The 16046-nt window shown below is 49.3% G+C and overlaps 4 protein-coding genes across 4 annotated transcripts; 2 read left to right on the top strand and 2 right to left on the bottom strand.

Moving 5' to 3' along the window:
* Positions 1 to 125: 125 nt before the first annotated feature.
* Positions 126 to 2189, top strand: DEU56DRAFT_807307 (S-adenosyl-L-methionine-dependent methyltransferase). Its single transcript, XM_041353388.1, has 13 exons — positions 126 to 379; positions 434 to 481; positions 541 to 723; positions 778 to 946; positions 1001 to 1032; positions 1082 to 1180; positions 1235 to 1281; positions 1336 to 1360; positions 1410 to 1587; positions 1639 to 1667; positions 1722 to 1906; positions 1963 to 2019; positions 2068 to 2189. Exons 2-13 carry the CDS (start codon positions 437 to 439, stop codon positions 2117 to 2119), a joined length of 1101 nt encoding a protein of 366 aa, XP_041207891.1. The 5' UTR covers positions 126 to 379; positions 434 to 436; the 3' UTR covers positions 2120 to 2189.
* A 1-nt stretch (position 2190) lies between these two features.
* Positions 2191 to 4933, bottom strand: DEU56DRAFT_858344 (uncharacterized protein). The gene is made up of 3 exons (XM_041355293.1): positions 4516 to 4933; positions 3924 to 4466; positions 2191 to 3870 (listed from the first exon to the last, which is right to left on the bottom strand). Exons 1-3 carry the CDS (start codon positions 4687 to 4689, stop codon positions 2317 to 2319), a joined length of 2271 nt encoding a protein of 756 aa, XP_041207890.1. The 5' UTR covers positions 4690 to 4933; the 3' UTR covers positions 2191 to 2316.
* Positions 4934 to 6944: 2011 nt separating this feature from the next.
* DEU56DRAFT_393862 (RhoGAP-domain-containing protein) lies at positions 6945 to 12301 on the top strand. The gene is made up of 10 exons (XM_041346000.1): positions 6945 to 7390; positions 7465 to 7867; positions 7928 to 10087; positions 10137 to 10429; positions 10484 to 11154; positions 11204 to 11299; positions 11351 to 11464; positions 11516 to 11843; positions 11895 to 11956; positions 12012 to 12301. Exons 1-10 carry the CDS (start codon positions 7281 to 7283, stop codon positions 12131 to 12133), a joined length of 4359 nt encoding a protein of 1452 aa, XP_041207889.1. The 5' UTR covers positions 6945 to 7280; the 3' UTR covers positions 12134 to 12301.
* Positions 12302 to 13281: 980 nt separating this feature from the next.
* DEU56DRAFT_737803 (uncharacterized protein) lies at positions 13282 to 15164 on the bottom strand (the record flags this gene model as incomplete). Its single annotated transcript, XM_041348613.1, has 8 exons — positions 13282 to 13459; positions 13504 to 13624; positions 13674 to 13758; positions 13803 to 13869; positions 13926 to 14195; positions 14246 to 14286; positions 14334 to 14820; positions 14875 to 15164. 8 exons carry the CDS (start codon positions 15162 to 15164, stop codon positions 13282 to 13284), a joined length of 1539 nt encoding a protein of 512 aa, XP_041207888.1.
* Between the last annotated feature and the right edge of the window lie 882 nt (positions 15165 to 16046).

The raw sequence follows: 16046 nt of genomic DNA, 5'->3' as shown, positions 1-16046 counted from the left end.
CTCGGTGGAGGAGCCAAAAGTAATGAGGAAAGTCCAGACAAGCGTATTATAGGAAAGTGTTTCTCACGATTGGATATAACTTTATTAAGCATCCGTCGAATTTGCAGCCACTATTCTTAGGAACGCAATAGGAACGACTATGTTCCCTTCGTCTATGGTTTGCTAAAGGGGGGTACCACGAACTCCATCTGGAACGAATCACAGAAACACTATACGACGAGTCTCTTTAAATAGGACTGTGTTACTGCGAACTATCGAGTATCCTATCATACCCTCAACCAGTCAGTGACCACTGCCAGTCACTGGTGGCTGGTTTTCTGCAAGATGATTCCCATTTACGGGCTGTCGAATCACGACGACTTCCGAGTCCCTGGCAGTGAGGGTACTTAAGAACCGTAGGCTTGACACGGTTTGACCCATGTTTTCCTTCTCCAGCATGACTTGCGACGTTACGGAGTTTGCTTATGGCCTGCTCGACAAGGTGAGTGAATTTCGTCCCAGTGACCTCCTACCGCCCACCAACTGTACGTACTATGGAAGGGTCTGGTCCCAGACTTCGTTCTTCGTGTAATAATTCGCGCCCTGTGCCGTGAACGTCTACGAACAATTGATCATGGATCGTTTGAACTCAACCATGCTGCCAAGATAAAATGGATTGAGGACGTTCGCGCGCGTGCCTCTATTGCAGACGCCACGCAGACAGCCAACGAGCAACATTATGAGGTATGAGATATATTTTCCCTGTGGATCCCTTGATCACTGCTTACTCGCTGATAGGTGTCTACCAAGTTTATTCTCTCCTGCCTTGGCCCATACGCCAAATATTCCTCTTGTTTGTATCCAACTGGCCATGAAACACTGGAACAGGCAGAAATTTTGACGTTAGAAAGCTACTGCAAGAAGGCACAGCTAGTAGATGGGATGGATGTCCTTGACCTTGGTTGCGGTACGTCACAATAAATGGTGTGCGCTTCAGTATACTGCATCTCGAGCTTCGCAGGATGGGGCAGTCTCTCCATTTATCTTGCTCAGGTAAGCCAATCACGATTTTTCGAATATATATGCTTAACTTCGCTACCAGAGATATCCAAAATCTCAAATCACCGGTCTATCCAACTCCTCAACCCAGAAATCGTACATTGACGATATTGCGAAAGAAAAGGGTCTAAACAATGTCAAGGTTAGTTCCTGGAGCAAAACGAACACGCACTCGCGTCAATCTCATTGCGGATAGATCATCACTGCCGATGTCAATACCTTTGACTTCGGTGAAACTAAGCGGTGACGGCCTGTCTGTCAAGTGTAGACTGAGTACATACTGATTTAAGATTTCAGCTTTGACCGTATTTTGTCCATCGAAGTGAGTTTTATGTACCATATCAAATGGCTAGTCCCCTTATCAGGAACAGATGTTTGAGCACATGAAAAATTATGAAGTGCTTCTTCAAAAGATATCCACTTGGTTGCGTCCAACCTCTGCAAATCACGCACGCGAATCTTTGTTATTCGTGCATCTGTTCTGCCACAAGATGACCCCATATCACTTCGATCAGGACGATGGGTGGATGGCTCAAACGTTCTTCACCGGCAAGATGTTCATGCTTTGAAACGTGCCTTTGTTGAAGCTTACCTTCACAGGTGGAACGATGCCTTCTCATGACCTTCTGGTATGTATTATTGATAATTCTGTCGAGCCCAATGAATAATTTACATCCTTTTAGGCATACTTCCAGTCAGATCTGACCCTCGTCAGAAGCTGGTACATTAACGGTCAACATTACTCCCGTACACTCGAAGCGTGGCTCGAGAAACAGGATCTTAATGCTAAAGCAGGCATCAAAGAACTCGAAGAAGACGCAGTCTCAAAGGGCCTCAACAAGGAGGAGGGCCGTAAGGCCTTTTACAGGTAATGATCGCTCACTACAGCGGTATTTACAACTCGTTGACTGGTTCTAAATTCAGGTTTCGTGTCTTTTACATGGCCTGTTCGGAACTTTTCGCCCTTCATGGCGGCGAAGAGTGAGTGACCGATTGTTTGATGTGTATTTCCGAGCTGATCGAACGTAGATGGGGCATCGGACATTACTTATTGAAGCCCAAAATGATTCAACAGTCGTAATTAGTCAATGTATCAGCGTATACATGCATAGCTTCCATAACTGCAATTCTGCGACAGCGCAGTCAAACAATGAACGAAAAAGATGTGAAGACGATGTACAACAAGAAAATATGGCGTAGATAGTCTTGATGAGTATGTCATGTCCGCCTTGAGTGCTGTAGAAGTTTACGTACAAGTCAATTGCGATGTGATCCATATTATTCCGATACAGACCCGTTCATCCACTTCTCCTGGATGAACTCCAACTCCTCTTTCTGATTCTTATGCTCGGCACTGAGCCTCTTCAGCTCCTCCGGATCCATGATCTCTCCTTCCGCTTCCGATTCTCCGTTTAAGATCGCCTCGATCTTTCGCTTCTGTGCGACAATTTGGGAATATGTGCCCAGGTAATTTCCGTACTTAGACTGGTACCTCGAACGTAGCCCGTTGCGATCAGGGGGTAGTGGGTATGAAGATCGAGGGCGGGCACGTCCCTCCTTGCCCTTAGAACGATCAGCATTCGTGGAAGGATCCTGTGTGGACTTCCGCGGAGGCTCTGGTATCTCTCCTTCATCCGACGAGGTATATATTGGTGACTTTCGTCTAGCTTTTGAGGCTCCATTGAGTTTCGATCTTTGATCTGTTTTGGAAGGTGAGGTTGAGGGTGGTGGTGGCTGCGTCGGTAATGTGGAGCGAGGGGGTGGCGGTGGCACTAGAAGTGGAAGCGGAAGTGGAGAAGGTTCTTTCTTGATCTTCTTCGGTGGAGGTGGTACAGGAGATGCGGCCTCGACCGGCTTCTTTGGAAGAGACAAGTCTCGAGCTTTTAATGAAGAGGAGGATGCAGTAGATGATGGGTCCCCTTCCGTTTTGCGCTTCTTGAACGAGTTTGCCTTGTGCCTCTCCCCGTCCTGCGTGTCTTCTACATCATGGGTGGCGTTCTTCCGCTTCACGCCAGTAATAACTCTATCCTTCGTCGGTCTGTCTTTATCTCTATGTCTCTCACGCTCTCTATCGGAATCCTCGGGTGGATGCGTCTTCTTCGTCATCTTTGGAATGGTAGGCGTCTTCTCCTGACTTGCGGGTGGCGGCTGGGGTACTGGTACGGGCTTGGAAGGTAAGGAAGGTCGGGGTAACGGTCGTTGAGGACGAACTTCGGCTGGACCTGCAGCTTCGCGAGATGGAGTCTCAACGCTGGGAGAAGGCTGAGGGGACTTCTTTGCAACGTATCCCGAGCCCGGCAACCGTCTGGATGCTGCCTTCGAGCTAGTGCTGGTGCTACTGCTGGGCGATGGACTGGCTTCTTCGTGCTTAATGGCAGCCACCCTAGGGAGCTTAACGGTCTCGTCCTTCATCTGTATGTCACCCCTCGGCCGCGCACTCTCGTTTTTCATCTGTATGTCGCCCTTTATTCGAGAAGAGTCTGCCTTTGTTTTCTGTTTCAGATCTTTCGATATAGCAGGTCGTTTTGGCTCCGGCTTCGGCTGGGAAATTCCTGCAGGTGGGCCAGTGATGGTCTTACCTCCGTGGGTAGGATGAGGAGCAGCTCCGGTAGGAGGTGCGAGGTTTCGAAAGCGAAAATGATCCCACGCAGAGTCAGACTCGGGTATCTTGAGGGCATCGAGGACGACCCTGCCTCGCCGTGCGATGTTGGTCCGCTCTGACGGTTTGTACGTCTCCCATTCGTATGGACGCACTTCAAGCCATGTACGATTTTTGAGAGACCATTTCCGAGGAGACTTGTCGCCTCTCCGGGCTGGGGTTTGCTCAGCAACCTGTACATTCACATTTCAGTGAAAGAAATAAAGTGGAGTGGCACATAACTCACCTCCTCTAAGACTCTAAGTAGATTACCCCTTGCAGTGGCATCACAGCTATTCCCACAAACCCTAGCTACCGCCAGATCTGTTTCGCGAGCCTCAACTGCAAGGAAGTGGATTAGACGCCTGCGAACATCCGCATTTGCCTTTGAAGAAGCGGTCTGTGGTATCGGCGAGATTTTGCGTGCAACGGGGGTGGATGCAGCAGGGGTGCGAAGGGTGTCGCGAGGTGCACTTTTCTTTACCACCGTTCCCGAACCCGGTGTTTTCCGCTTCAAGTTCTTTGCGCCTGCCGCAGACATGAGGGGCGCATCGAGCATGATGGTTTGGCGCTCGGAATGTTGCTTCTTCGCTTCGATGGTTTGCTGCCGTACTTTATCGGTGACTTTCTCGCCCAGTTGTCGGTCAACGATGAATTTGCCCATGACATTGGCATAGAGCTTCAATGGAGCATTTGGCTTGGCTGCAGAGGATGTCCTGAGGTATATTTCGTGCGGAGAACTCTCCTTCAGAGGACGCATTGGAAAGAATGTCTCCCCAATGTAAATGCCCTGAGATTTATGTGTTAGATGTGGGTGGGCTGTAAGTGCTTGAACTGACTGGACTATCGCCAAACTCGAAATTCATTGTAGGGTTACTAGACAAGTCCTCCAAAGCTTCCAATGTCTCAGCCGACATCCGAACGATCATAGCGTGCTTCGGCTTAGTCTGGACAGTATCTCCAGGGCGAGAATGGCCTTGCAGAGAAAGCAGCGTGCCATTGGGAAGTGGCATAATGGCAGTGTGCCAGTGAAAAGAACGAGTTCAGTTAATCCTTGACAGGCTTCAGGGATGTGAAGAACGTGGGTAGCACAGGGAAGACACGTCCAGGTGGCGGCGGGCTAGAAGCCTTGCAGCTTGCTCCAGAGCAACGTTGTCGATAGCGGCAAGAAAAAGATGAGCGCCGATCTGTATTGGGTGCCTTGATGAAGAGCGTCAAGAACGGAGGAGGGAGAAACCTATGTAGGGAAACAAGAGCAGAAGCAGGGTAAACTGCTTCCGTTCGGTGTTGTCATTTCACGATACCCGTTTTCCTTGGTTCCCAAAATAGAAATTCGTCTTATCCATAGCTCCACCCACTATCATACTGGCGTAGTATCAAGTGTGCATCATCGCAGCGCTAGCTTCATCCAGATGAAATCCACGCAACAAAATTCAATTCGACGATGATATCGGAATGGTTTGCGTAAACGCACCACCACTCCTATCGCTTTTCGTGAGCAAGCCGTACTACGCCGTACCGAACTCGTCGACTAACGTTACTGACAGTCGACTGCTGTCGACTGACTGTCAGTGACAATCAAGCTTCAAAGTCTATATGGAGCTATCTTGTCGTGCCAAGAAGCTTGGTACGCATGTCTACTTTCGAGATCGAAGAGCTACATCTGCGATTGCTTCGAGGGTGAGTCGCCCACTCCCATCATGGATCGTCGCTTCTGGTTTTAGTGGCAACTCGTCAGCACTCCTGTGCACGTGTCGATCATGCATGCAATTCATGGGGTCAGAGTTCGAGAACTTCGAACCGTGCTCAGAATATATGCCCATCTGCATGAAGGGGACGCGCGCGCATATGCTTTCTGGATACTCTGGGTGGATGGCAGAGAATGCGCTTGTCATCACACTCTCGCATTCAGCCACCAATGCTGTACGATAGCCAACCCATCATAATCCGGCATTAGAAATGTCGCCGTCTTTAAAACAACCAGCATTAACTTGTTAAGGATTCGGATCATGGATACAAGACTTGTCCTTGTTCAGATCCGCGGCCAGCTTCATCAACCCACGGCTCATAACCCTCGTTTCAAGAAAAGCCACCTGATGTCTACATCACCTGCAGCCTTGTAGATGTGAACTTGGACTGGAGGACTTGGTAACTATGGTGTGCTTGAGTGATTTCTACACGATTATGAAGTATTCACCTGACATGATTGGTTTCACCCAACGAACAGTGTTAAGATTTAAACAAACAATATATTATTTTGCGCTAACTAGTAAATACTCTGTTTCAAGCACGAAGCCTGAAATAAGTGTTTTCCAAAAATTGCTGGAAGCCGAAGCTAACAGACGGGTTCGGATGTGTAATTTGCAATCAGCAAAAGACTGTGCCTCGGTAAAGACCTCACTGGCGACAGTACATGCCCGAGCACAAGAGATGGGGAATCTGTTCCCAAGTGAACCCCTTATATACTAAAATGCTTGCGCACGGACCAAGGTCCTGCGAATAATTAATATTACCACAGCGACCGAAAAGGCATGTGATTATGAATCAGTCATTTGAACCTCATCCTCCAGACAACGCTCCGCACAAAAGAGTGGTTGGTTGCGAGCCCCAAAATCTATGCACCACCGACGGGCGCCGCTGGACGTTGTCTTTATTTTAGCGGCCGCGCACAAACTGTCAAGACGACGAGAAATTTTACACACATTTTACCTCGAGGCTCGACGACTGGGGGAAGGGTGGAGTGCGGCCAAGGAATGACAGGCCCTTGCCCGGTGTCGCCATTTGGCTTCATTTGACCGGTCTAGACTCCAGACCTAGAACTGGGTGGAACAGGACGGTCCCGGTTTCCAAATCCAATGAAGTGGTTCAGGAAGTTTCAAACTGTCCGTAGGACTCCGTACGCAAACTTTGGCTCGTACGAACCCCCGATCATAAGGCTATGCACTGTGAGCAACTGCTTGGGAAGGATCACCTTTTTGATGGAGCGTTGCTGAGAGCAGTAGATGGGGGCTCTTGCACTACTACCTGTTAGATATCACTACACTGTAACTACACAGGTCATTGCAAGGGCGAAAATGAAATGTATTGTCTGATATGCACAATCCGATGAGTGAAACTGAATGAGACTGACAGTCGCGTTTCTGGCTTCTTAGCGACAACTCGAAGCTATGATGAAGAGCGCAACTTGCCAAGGATATCGATAGGGCCCGACCTGGTGTGGGAGAGCGTGGGATAAAATGTATTTCCCCCATCAACAATAAATGGTTATCTTCTTTTACATAAAAAAACATTTATTCTACTTGGAACTGGCTATCTAGGAGCAACAGTGCCTACCTCTACAGCACTCACCGCGACCACATACCCCAGCCTTTATACCTCATCATCGTGCCCGCCGTCCACCCCGTAATACACGGCTGCCGTCAGGGCACTTGACCGACAGCCAACAGTCTTTCGTTCAACATTACACGTCCTACGTGAGCTGGCTCAAATCCCATACCCCCGCCGCTCGCACTTTTCTGTCATTTCTCTCTTTGGAATCTGGGAAAGATATCCGAATCATTCTCAGCTTACGCTACACGATTCTTGACCGAGGAACACAACTTCAATGTCTCAACAGGTCGCCCTGAATTCAATATCGTCCCTCGAGAATAGAATCTGCCCGGGCTGCAAGCAGTATGCCGTGAACGAGAATGGAGGTTTGGTCGTCGCTTTTGGGTGAGCTAACAACTACGATCGTCTATACGCGTTTTAACGGTACTTGCGCTGCGGATCACCCATCGCGTATTTAGACAGTCGTTTTTTCATGTCGACTGCTTTAAATGCGCGAAATGCCATCAACAGGTGACTGCTGACACGAATTTACTACTGCTTTCAGATGGCTCGCCAATCTGCGCCAACTGTTCCTACAACTGTAATGTTTGCAACCAACCCATCCTCGACGAAGCCATCATGACCGGAGACGACTCATACCACGCCCATTGCTTTAATTGCAAGGTTTGCCATAATAGAATTGACGAACTAGTATTCGCCAAGACCAGTCATGGGATCTATTGCATGACTTGTCATAACGAACGCATGGCCAAGATTCGCCGTCACGCACAACGGAAGCGCGAACGGGAGAAGGCTGCTGAAGGCAGCGCATCATCCTCGACACGAGAACGCGAGGCACGAGAATTTCTGGCAGAGAACGTGGTAGGTGGAGACATATAGCGGGGCTGACCGCTCTGGACCGATTTCTAACGTTATCTATAGGTGTCCGATCGACCACAAGCTATCTTGCCGATTTCGTCTGTGCGTTCAAAGCCTTCAGCGACGACTTTTCGTGATACTCCGTCCATGAGGAGTCTCAATCAACCCAGAGAGGACGCCTTGTCAACGCTGGAACGAAAGCGAAAATCAATACCACATCAGGATGAACCTCCCCAATCATCGGCCAAGAATGGTGGGCAACCGCCGATCCCTCCCGCAAGCCCACGGCCGATCCAGCATAATCTTCCTACATCTTCACGATCATCACGTGATGCACAGTCACAATCATTCGCAGTAACCATCGCACCCCCCGACAACAATGACGGTGGCAGCGCTGATCGTAGTAAAGGGCTTGATTCGGGCCCGTCAAGCCCACAGCTATCATCTCAGTCTGCAGCTCAGGATCAGAGTAGTCCTATAACGCCTTCAGAGGGTCTTCAAGCTCAGGATGGAGTTGGAGGAACATTGTTAAGTCCTGTGGATCCATCTAGCGCACTTTCCAGGAGAAAGAGCTATGATGACGGGGTTCGGCCACTAAACATCCTCTTTGGAAAGAAAGGACATGCGGAGAAGGATTCTTTGGACCAGTCTAGCCTGGGCGTACCGATAACGAATGGCGTCACCTCTCGCAGCGAGAAGCGGCGGTCCATCAACCCAGGACTTGCTCTAGATTATAAGAATTTGTCCCGACCCCCTGCCGCAGCCGGACTTTCCCTGCCAGAACAGATGATTCGGTCGCAGACGTTACCTGCAAACCGCAGCGACTCACCCATTGCTCCATCTCCCTCCAAGCCATACTTTTCCGATTCATTGTCATCACGCCGGGCATCCAATATCAGTCTACTTCGTGACAACGCCTCAGGTTCGACCATATACCATTCCCCTCCTCCATCACCTGCTCCCGGTCCTCTAGAAAATGGGCGAGCAACACCTGATATTCGTATGCGCTCAATGTCCCACGACCACCATCAACCCCAGTCCGCATCACATTATACCCGCCCGACGACCCCATCACGTCGGACAAATTCTAATTTGGAGAAAGTTTCTACTCGCCCAGACTCACATAATCATGCAAGCAACTCAGCTAACGGCCTACATACTCAGCAAGTTGATGGGCGTTTATCCCCTTCTGGCCCTGCGAGCGAGAGAACGCTGCGCCTGGATAATATACCCAGTGGCTCGTTATCAGATCGCTCTGGCGTAGTTACTCCAACGTCCCCATCTCATAGAGCGGATGTCCCTCACGGGATCGAGAGTGGTACAGACACGGATGTAGAGGGCGATAGTCGCAGGTCCTCAGACGACAGCCATTCACCCACTTCTGCTCCTCCTGTCCCACCCAAAGAGTACAGGGCAAAGGCACGCGCAAATGAGCTCAAGCTGGACATTGACCCCGATGTATCTGTGTCGCATATGGATTCCAACTCGGACGAATCTTCGCCAGTCGAACGCACATCTGTAGCAACGTTTATCGCTCCCGCCCTTCTTCCTCCCATTCGCTTTTCCATGACGGGCTCGGACTTCTCAGACTTTCTGAGGTCGGTGGGCGGAATGCCATCTCTCAAATCGCTTGATCAGATAGCCGAGGGAGATGGTATTGGTAAGGATGAATCGTTACCTAGTGCAGCAGCAGCACCTAGTGGCTCCAATGGCAAGTCACGAAGCCCAGGGGGTGCGGCCAGTGTTGACCGCATCAACGGGGTTAAAGATCCTTTGGAGCGAGCTATTCCTACCGCATCCCGGCAGCCGCATGATCATCAACGAGATCCCTCAAGTTCTTCTCAATTACTCGATGCTGAGGCGAAAGACCTGCTTTCAAACTTGTCTCACGACTTCTCGTCAAGAAGCCGCTCTTCCTCCGAGTCGCATTTTCCATCTCATCATAATCATGGAGCGAGGCACGAGAGACTCGACTCGACTGCATCGTTGAATCCCAATGCCCGCATCGTCGTCACTTCACCCGATTCAACCATTTCAACACCTGTTTCCAGCGAATCATATGATCTTGTGATTCGTCGCCTTCATGAGGTTCTCGATGACGCAAGCGAACATGGCTATCAGCAATTAAAATTGGACAAGAACTTCATTGGGACCATTATTACGACGATGAAGCAGCGACGGATAGAGCACGCGGAACTCAAACACAAGTATGACGGCACAAAGGTAGATACAATTTTCTTCACATGGTCCCTCGTTCTAATGTTTTCCTTAGAGGGCGAGTCAGCAATATATCGATGGTCTTACCGTTGCCCAGAAGGAGCATGACCGTGAACTTGTGGCTCGACGGAATGCCGAGGCAGAGGTTACCCGCATGCGTATTTTGCTGACTGGTCAAGCTGCCAAGTTGACTGCTCTCAACGGCGAGGAAAAAAGGTCGGAAACACGACGACAGGTTTCCCAGGACCTTGCCAAAAAGCTGGATCAGTTGGAACACGATCTGTCCCATCTGAAAGCGGAGCGAGACATGACTTTAGCAGAACTTGAAGAGCTATGCGCGTCAAAGAAGTAATGTCACAATCTTTCCTTTGAAGTCACCGAGCACTGATTTTAGAACTGTAGTTACCCTAGTGTCACAAGCTCGGGCGAGATACCTACCGCACAGATGAGCCGGTCTTTGACCATGCGCTTGGATAACATCAAGACGCAGTATAAGCACGAGCTCATTCCTCTCACCCAGCAGCGCGAGGCACTCATCAGAGAGGTGGGGGAATTGAAAGCTGCCCGCGAACAGTTCCTCGAGGAGACGACTGTCCTTAACGCTCGAAACGAAGAACTGGCACAGCTCAGTGCTCAATATGTGCGTCGAATAGAGACCTCTCGCTCTACGACACCTACTATCGAGGCCCTTGGTTCGAAGGACGAATCAGCAGCAAACTCTGTTCGCGAGAAGAGTACATCGTTTGACCGTGAACGCCCTCAGCCTGACATCCCATCAATGTCTTCATCACTCAATGGCTTGGCAGCGCCCAGCACGATAACGTTGGTCGAGGATTCAGAGGCCAAGTTTTCCAAGGCTAGCCGCCCCGAGATACCAGACTCCTTGCCATCAACGCTGAAATCTGCAAAGTTCAAGTGGCCTATGGGTAGAGGCCGGGATCCTTCACTTTCGTCAGCTGATCAGAAAGGCAAAGGTCGAGTAGCTCATTCCTTCAACCAGTCGAGCGTACTCCGCTTTACGCGGTGTGATCATTGTGGAGACAAGCTATGGGGATCCCAGTTTCGATGTTCAGGCATGTCATGTCTTGATCCCTCATGTCCGCTTTACTCACAGTTCCTTAGTTTGTCATATATCCGTTCATCCTCGCTGCTTGAATCAAGTGTATGTGGCATGTTCTCAACAACCCCCCCGTCGAGACGATGTAATCACACAACCTCGTGAGTGATTTGAGTGTCTTAACATCATTCAAGTCTAATATCATGCTTTAGCTCCCTCCATGTTTGGTCGTGATCTTGTAGAACAAGTGAAATCGGACTCAAAATGGGGTGAACGGAGGGTCCCTATTATTGTGGAGAAATGCATCGACGCGGTGGAGGCCCTCGGTAAGCAAATATGATTTATACCAACCTGTACCTAGTTGACGCAGATGTCAGCACTGGACTACGAGGGTATCTACCGCAAAACTGGCGGTACTGGGCAAACCAAGGTGATCACGCAACTATTCGAGCGAGGGGACTATGGGGCATTCGATCTGCGCGATGACGATCGTTTCAATGATATCTGCAGCGTCACTTCCGTCTTAAAGACATATTTCCGTCAATTACCTGTCCCTCTTTTGACTTTTGACCTTCACGGAGACTTTATCTCGGCCGCTGGACTTAAAGACGCTGGGCTCAAAAATCAATACCTGCAGGAATTGATTAACCGCCTTCCCAGCGAGCATTATCACACTCTACGCCTGCTTGTTTTGCATTTACACCGGTAATAATCCTCTTGCAATGCGCAGACGTTTTGGCTAACCTCAGTACACAGCGTACTGGAACACAGCGACAAAAACCTCATGAATGCAAGGAACTTGGGAGTCGTTTTTGGACGTGCGTTCCTCCTTACTCGTGTTTGCTTCAACTCAAAGCTAACATTTGAATTTAGCCACGCTAATGCGTTCTTCCGATCCTGGTTCTGAGTTCAGTGACATGGCTGGCAAGGCCTTGATGATTGAATGGCTCGTAGATAACGCACCCTCCATCTTCCAATCGCAAATATCCCGTTGATTTCTCACATTCTATTCCGGATGGACTTCCCGTATGTTATTGTATTCTTCGTATTTTCTCGGGTACTACGACATTGTCTTTATGGTTGTCTTCTGCTTTATACCGGCTAGTGTATCTGCTCAATACTTTTAGCGGCAGATTTGTCAAACAAGCTGCACTTCGACGTTGCAACCCCAAATTATATATACACGGTATGTACTTTTTTTCAAGCTGGCCACTGATCAGATACTATTGCACCTGACCACCTGACTTGCAACCCGATCAAGCAACTGTCTGGTTGCTGTTGTCGAATACTTGAAATTATTCAAACCTCACTACGCTACGTGGGCATAGATCTCACGACTTAGGACAAGCGGAGTCCCCCAGCTCCATGCACGGGGGACCATTGCGAGGATCTCCTTGGTTCGCTTGAGGTTGGCTGAGAGTAGTTTGAGCTCCTCGGATTTACAAAGGAATGAGAAGTCAAGTTTGAAGCACTTCTGAACAGGTCCGGATCCTCGTTCGGTGCGTCCTTCTCGACTCCTGTTATCCTCTGAAAGAGGGGCTGACCTCCCGCTAGCTCGAGTTTTATCTGGGTCCCAACAGTCGAGCATGGTAACGTATGGCTCAGCCACAGCGGCAACTCTTCGTCTTGGCGCGTTGACATCATCTGTGGTAACGACAGTATTTGATGATGGTGACGAGTGCTGGTGAAGCGAGCGTTTCTGTAGTCGTCGACAACGGCGAGACAACTCTTCACCATGATTTGTTGTTCCCGGTACTCCCGACCCTATAAGTGATCCGATTGGATGTGTTTAGGACGACGGGCTGGGATTATTGCTTAGTGAGAAAATCCACAGTAAGGATGGCGAGAGGGGGTTAAACCCGCTTTCCTGGGTCTCCGCTGGAAGTTTTGAGAGCAACAACATATATTCTGGTCCACACGACCATCGGGAGTGAGTAATCCCAGTCTCCGTGATGTGGAACACAGGAAAATACATAAGAATTCTATGGAATACATAAGTCATATATGATGGAATGATGACGATAGCATATTAGCACGGATTCCAGTAGTGATGTTATGGAAGTTTACAAATGGATCCCAGCAGTGGACAACAATGGAAATATGAAACGCAAAAAGCACTGGAAACCAATCGAGATGTCGTGTTCTAGAGCAATTCTCGAGATCGTCTGGTGCGAGGGACAGCCTTTTCGGGTTTCAGGGTACAGAAGAGGAAGTGACGACGAGGACCAGTAGTGGCTGCAGCTGCTACCGCAGCAACACGTGCGCCGAGTGGAGCAACGCTGGCATCACTGCGGATGCCTAGGGAGAACATCCTGTCAAAACTGCGAAACAATCAAGTAATGTTATTCATCAAGCACGATGTAACTCACGTGTTGCGGTGAATGCTTTGGCTGTCGTTTGGCATGTAAGGTGCGTAAGCGCGAGTGGCGGGCTAACACCCTCCAGATTTCTCAAATAGCGATATACCATAGATGGTTGACAAGGACCTGAGGATGCATTGAACACGCGGTACATATGCGCGCGAGGCCAACCCACCAAAACGGAAAACAGCATTGTATGCCTGCCTCCATTTTTCTTCGAGAAGACGAGCACAAATCGCAGAATCAGGGCAAGTGGTGCACTGAGAAGCATCAGCAAGATAACATTACTCCGACGGCGACTTACGCATTGATATTCCTTCGCAAGTGGGGTCAATCCCAGTTTAAGCACCCGCTCAAGGAACCAGTTTCTCCTGTGAATAGCACCATAAGATCAGGTGTGCACGATGATATCGTCCAAAAGGCCCACCGTTTCTCTAGCTTCAGTAGAGTCTCTTGCGTAAGAGTGCTAAGCTCCTCTTCGGACCATCCACCTGGATTATCGAGTACGAAGCGACTTGACTCGCGGTAGAGCTCTTCTTCTTCAAATAGTTCTGCGATCCGCATGGCCTTTATAGGTTTTCCGGCGGCGTGGGTCAGGAGGAAAGTGAGGCATTCCTGCTGGAGCGTCGGAACACAAAGCTTGTGGGAGATGTTCATGAGGCCTTCTACATTCTTCCAGGTTATAGTGCACTGTAGACTGAGAAAGGATTGGTGTGAACGGTAAATTATGAAGACACCACTACTCACTGAGGGTAGACAAACTTCAGGAAATCATGAAAGGTATTAGCCTATGCGAGATCAGTAACCTGCACGTGTAATCCAAGTCTGAACTTACTTTCTCCTCTTTGAGTACTATGACAGCGTCATGACAATTGGTACGCCGGCGCCGCTTGACGGTTGCATGTGCTGTCTGAGACCCTCGCCTGATCGACGGTCTATCGTCCGTTCTCTGCTTGCTTTTCATGTCGCGACTTGATAAAGTCTCTCGACTCTTGGTTGCACCCTGCAGCTTCGCAAGACTGTTGTCGCGAGCATTGGCTTTGCCGTCAGCTTCGCCATCCTCACTGCTGCTTTGGCCACTGTCGGTATCACTCCTCGGGGGGTTTTCAATTTCTACAGGAGACTCCGTATCAGATGAATCCTCGCGTGTGAATGTCATCTCTGTGGGCGTCTCGATAATGCCTTTCTCCCCTGGAATGGGGGGAGGCTGCGAGATAGTGATGACAGAGGACATTGACTGCGGTCTTCCCGTTTCGGCCCAACTGCCACTCAACGCAGCTTCAAAGAAGGGTGATGCAAAGATAAGGACCTCTTTATGTGCCCTAAATTCGTAAATGAATATTTGCGCGTAGGTTGCAGTATTTTATGCCACTCACCAGAAAGTGGTACTTTCGACCACAATCTTGACGGTTCCGGGGAACCTTCCTTTGCGAGTAAACGTTTCATCGATTTCTATACCTTCCTCAGAGTCATACAAGCTCAATTCAGTGACCAGATCGTCGGTCTCGCATTCTTCGAGCAACCACGGAGGTGACCCTGAGGAACGGAATATACCTGACGCTGCTGCATGGGTTTCGGTAGGTGAACTGAGAGAGGCCGACGGATTGATATTGTTTGGCCCTCGTGAATTTCGCGCGATTAAGATGTGTGAAGGGTTCGTGGTCATCGCAGTTGGTACAGAGCTGCACAGCAAGCACAGTGACAGAGGTCGTCGGCTCTGGTCGGCTAATGTATTCATGCTCCGGCTGTGGAGTCTTTTCCTTTTTGGTTGACTCATCATCCATACTTCCAACTATTTCCTTTCCATCTTTCCACGAGAGACCTAACCTAGGCCTGAACTGATTATGCACGAGGCCTGAGGCCTGATTTTGGAACCCACCTGCAACAGCCTCGGAATGTGAGCCTTCGTTACGCTAGTTCATGCTAAAGTAAGTACTTCTACTAATAATTAATTATATCCAATTCATTGTTTCACTTCAGCAAGTACTAGTATTTGCGCGTCCGGATTACCAATACAAGAAGCTCTTGAGCTCTTTGTTCCGAATATTTTTGAATGACTGAATTTCGGACCGACTCCATGATAGAATACCTAACAAACCAAAGCTGATTGTATCCACAGATTATCTATATCGCCTGTGTGTATGCAACGTAACTCGACGCATACGTTCCTGGTATGATCCCCACGTCCCCCTGTTCCTGGCAACATATATAATTCTATTTAGCTGTCGGACCAAAGGAAATTTCAGCGTCATACCAAATCCAGTGACTGCTACCAGCTACTACCCCTGGATGATTCGGAGGTGGGCAGTCCTGCATCTCACATTGGTAATATCCTTGGATAGAACAGCCTGTCCTGGCTGTCCATGTCATTGTACTTGGTCCTATGGAAGATACGTTCTTTGTGACCTAAACAATACGTCGTGCTTACCCCCCGGTACTGCCCATCCGCGAGCTCAATTCGTTTGGGGCGCGCGGATCTTATCGTTAAACTGAGGAAACCATGACCGGCTCAGAATACTTCGTATCAAGGGGCACGTCAGTGTCAAAG

This window comes from Suillus clintonianus, assembly GCF_016758775.1.
Source record: "Suillus clintonianus strain FC179 chromosome Unknown DEU56scaffold_41, whole genome shotgun sequence".
Taxonomy (NCBI): domain Eukaryota; kingdom Fungi; phylum Basidiomycota; class Agaricomycetes; order Boletales; family Suillaceae; genus Suillus; species Suillus clintonianus.
The sequence above is the reverse complement of the archived record's forward strand: the minus strand, read 5'-3'. Positions and strand labels throughout refer to the sequence as shown.

Coding starts and splice junctions, on each gene's coding strand:
- DEU56DRAFT_807307 (XM_041353388.1), top strand. CDS start 437: ATGACTTGCGACGTTACGGAGTTTGCTTATGGCCTGCTCGACAAG. Junction 482..540: donor CTTATGGCCTGCTCGACAAG/GTGAGTGAATTT, acceptor GTACTATGGAAG/GGTCTGGTCCCAGACTTCGT. Junction 2,020..2,067: donor GCCCTTCATGGCGGCGAAGA/GTGAGTGACCGA, acceptor GATCGAACGTAG/ATGGGGCATCGGACATTACT.
- DEU56DRAFT_858344 (XM_041355293.1), bottom strand. CDS start 4,689: ATGCCACTTCCCAATGGCACGCTGCTTTCTCTGCAAGGCCATTCTCGC. Junction 4,467..4,515: donor TCGAGTTTGGCGATAGTCCA/GTCAGTTCAAGC, acceptor CATAAATCTCAG/GGCATTTACATTGGGGAGAC. Junction 3,871..3,923: donor TACTTAGAGTCTTAGAGGAG/GTGAGTTATGTG, acceptor GTGAATGTACAG/GTTGCTGAGCAAACCCCAGC.
- DEU56DRAFT_393862 (XM_041346000.1), top strand. CDS start 7,281: ATGTCTCAACAGGTCGCCCTGAATTCAATATCGTCCCTCGAGAATAGA. Junction 11,300..11,350: donor CGATGTAATCACACAACCTC/GTGAGTGATTTG, acceptor ATCATGCTTTAG/CTCCCTCCATGTTTGGTCGT. Junction 11,844..11,894: donor CTTGTTTTGCATTTACACCG/GTAATAATCCTC, acceptor CTCAGTACACAG/CGTACTGGAACACAGCGACA.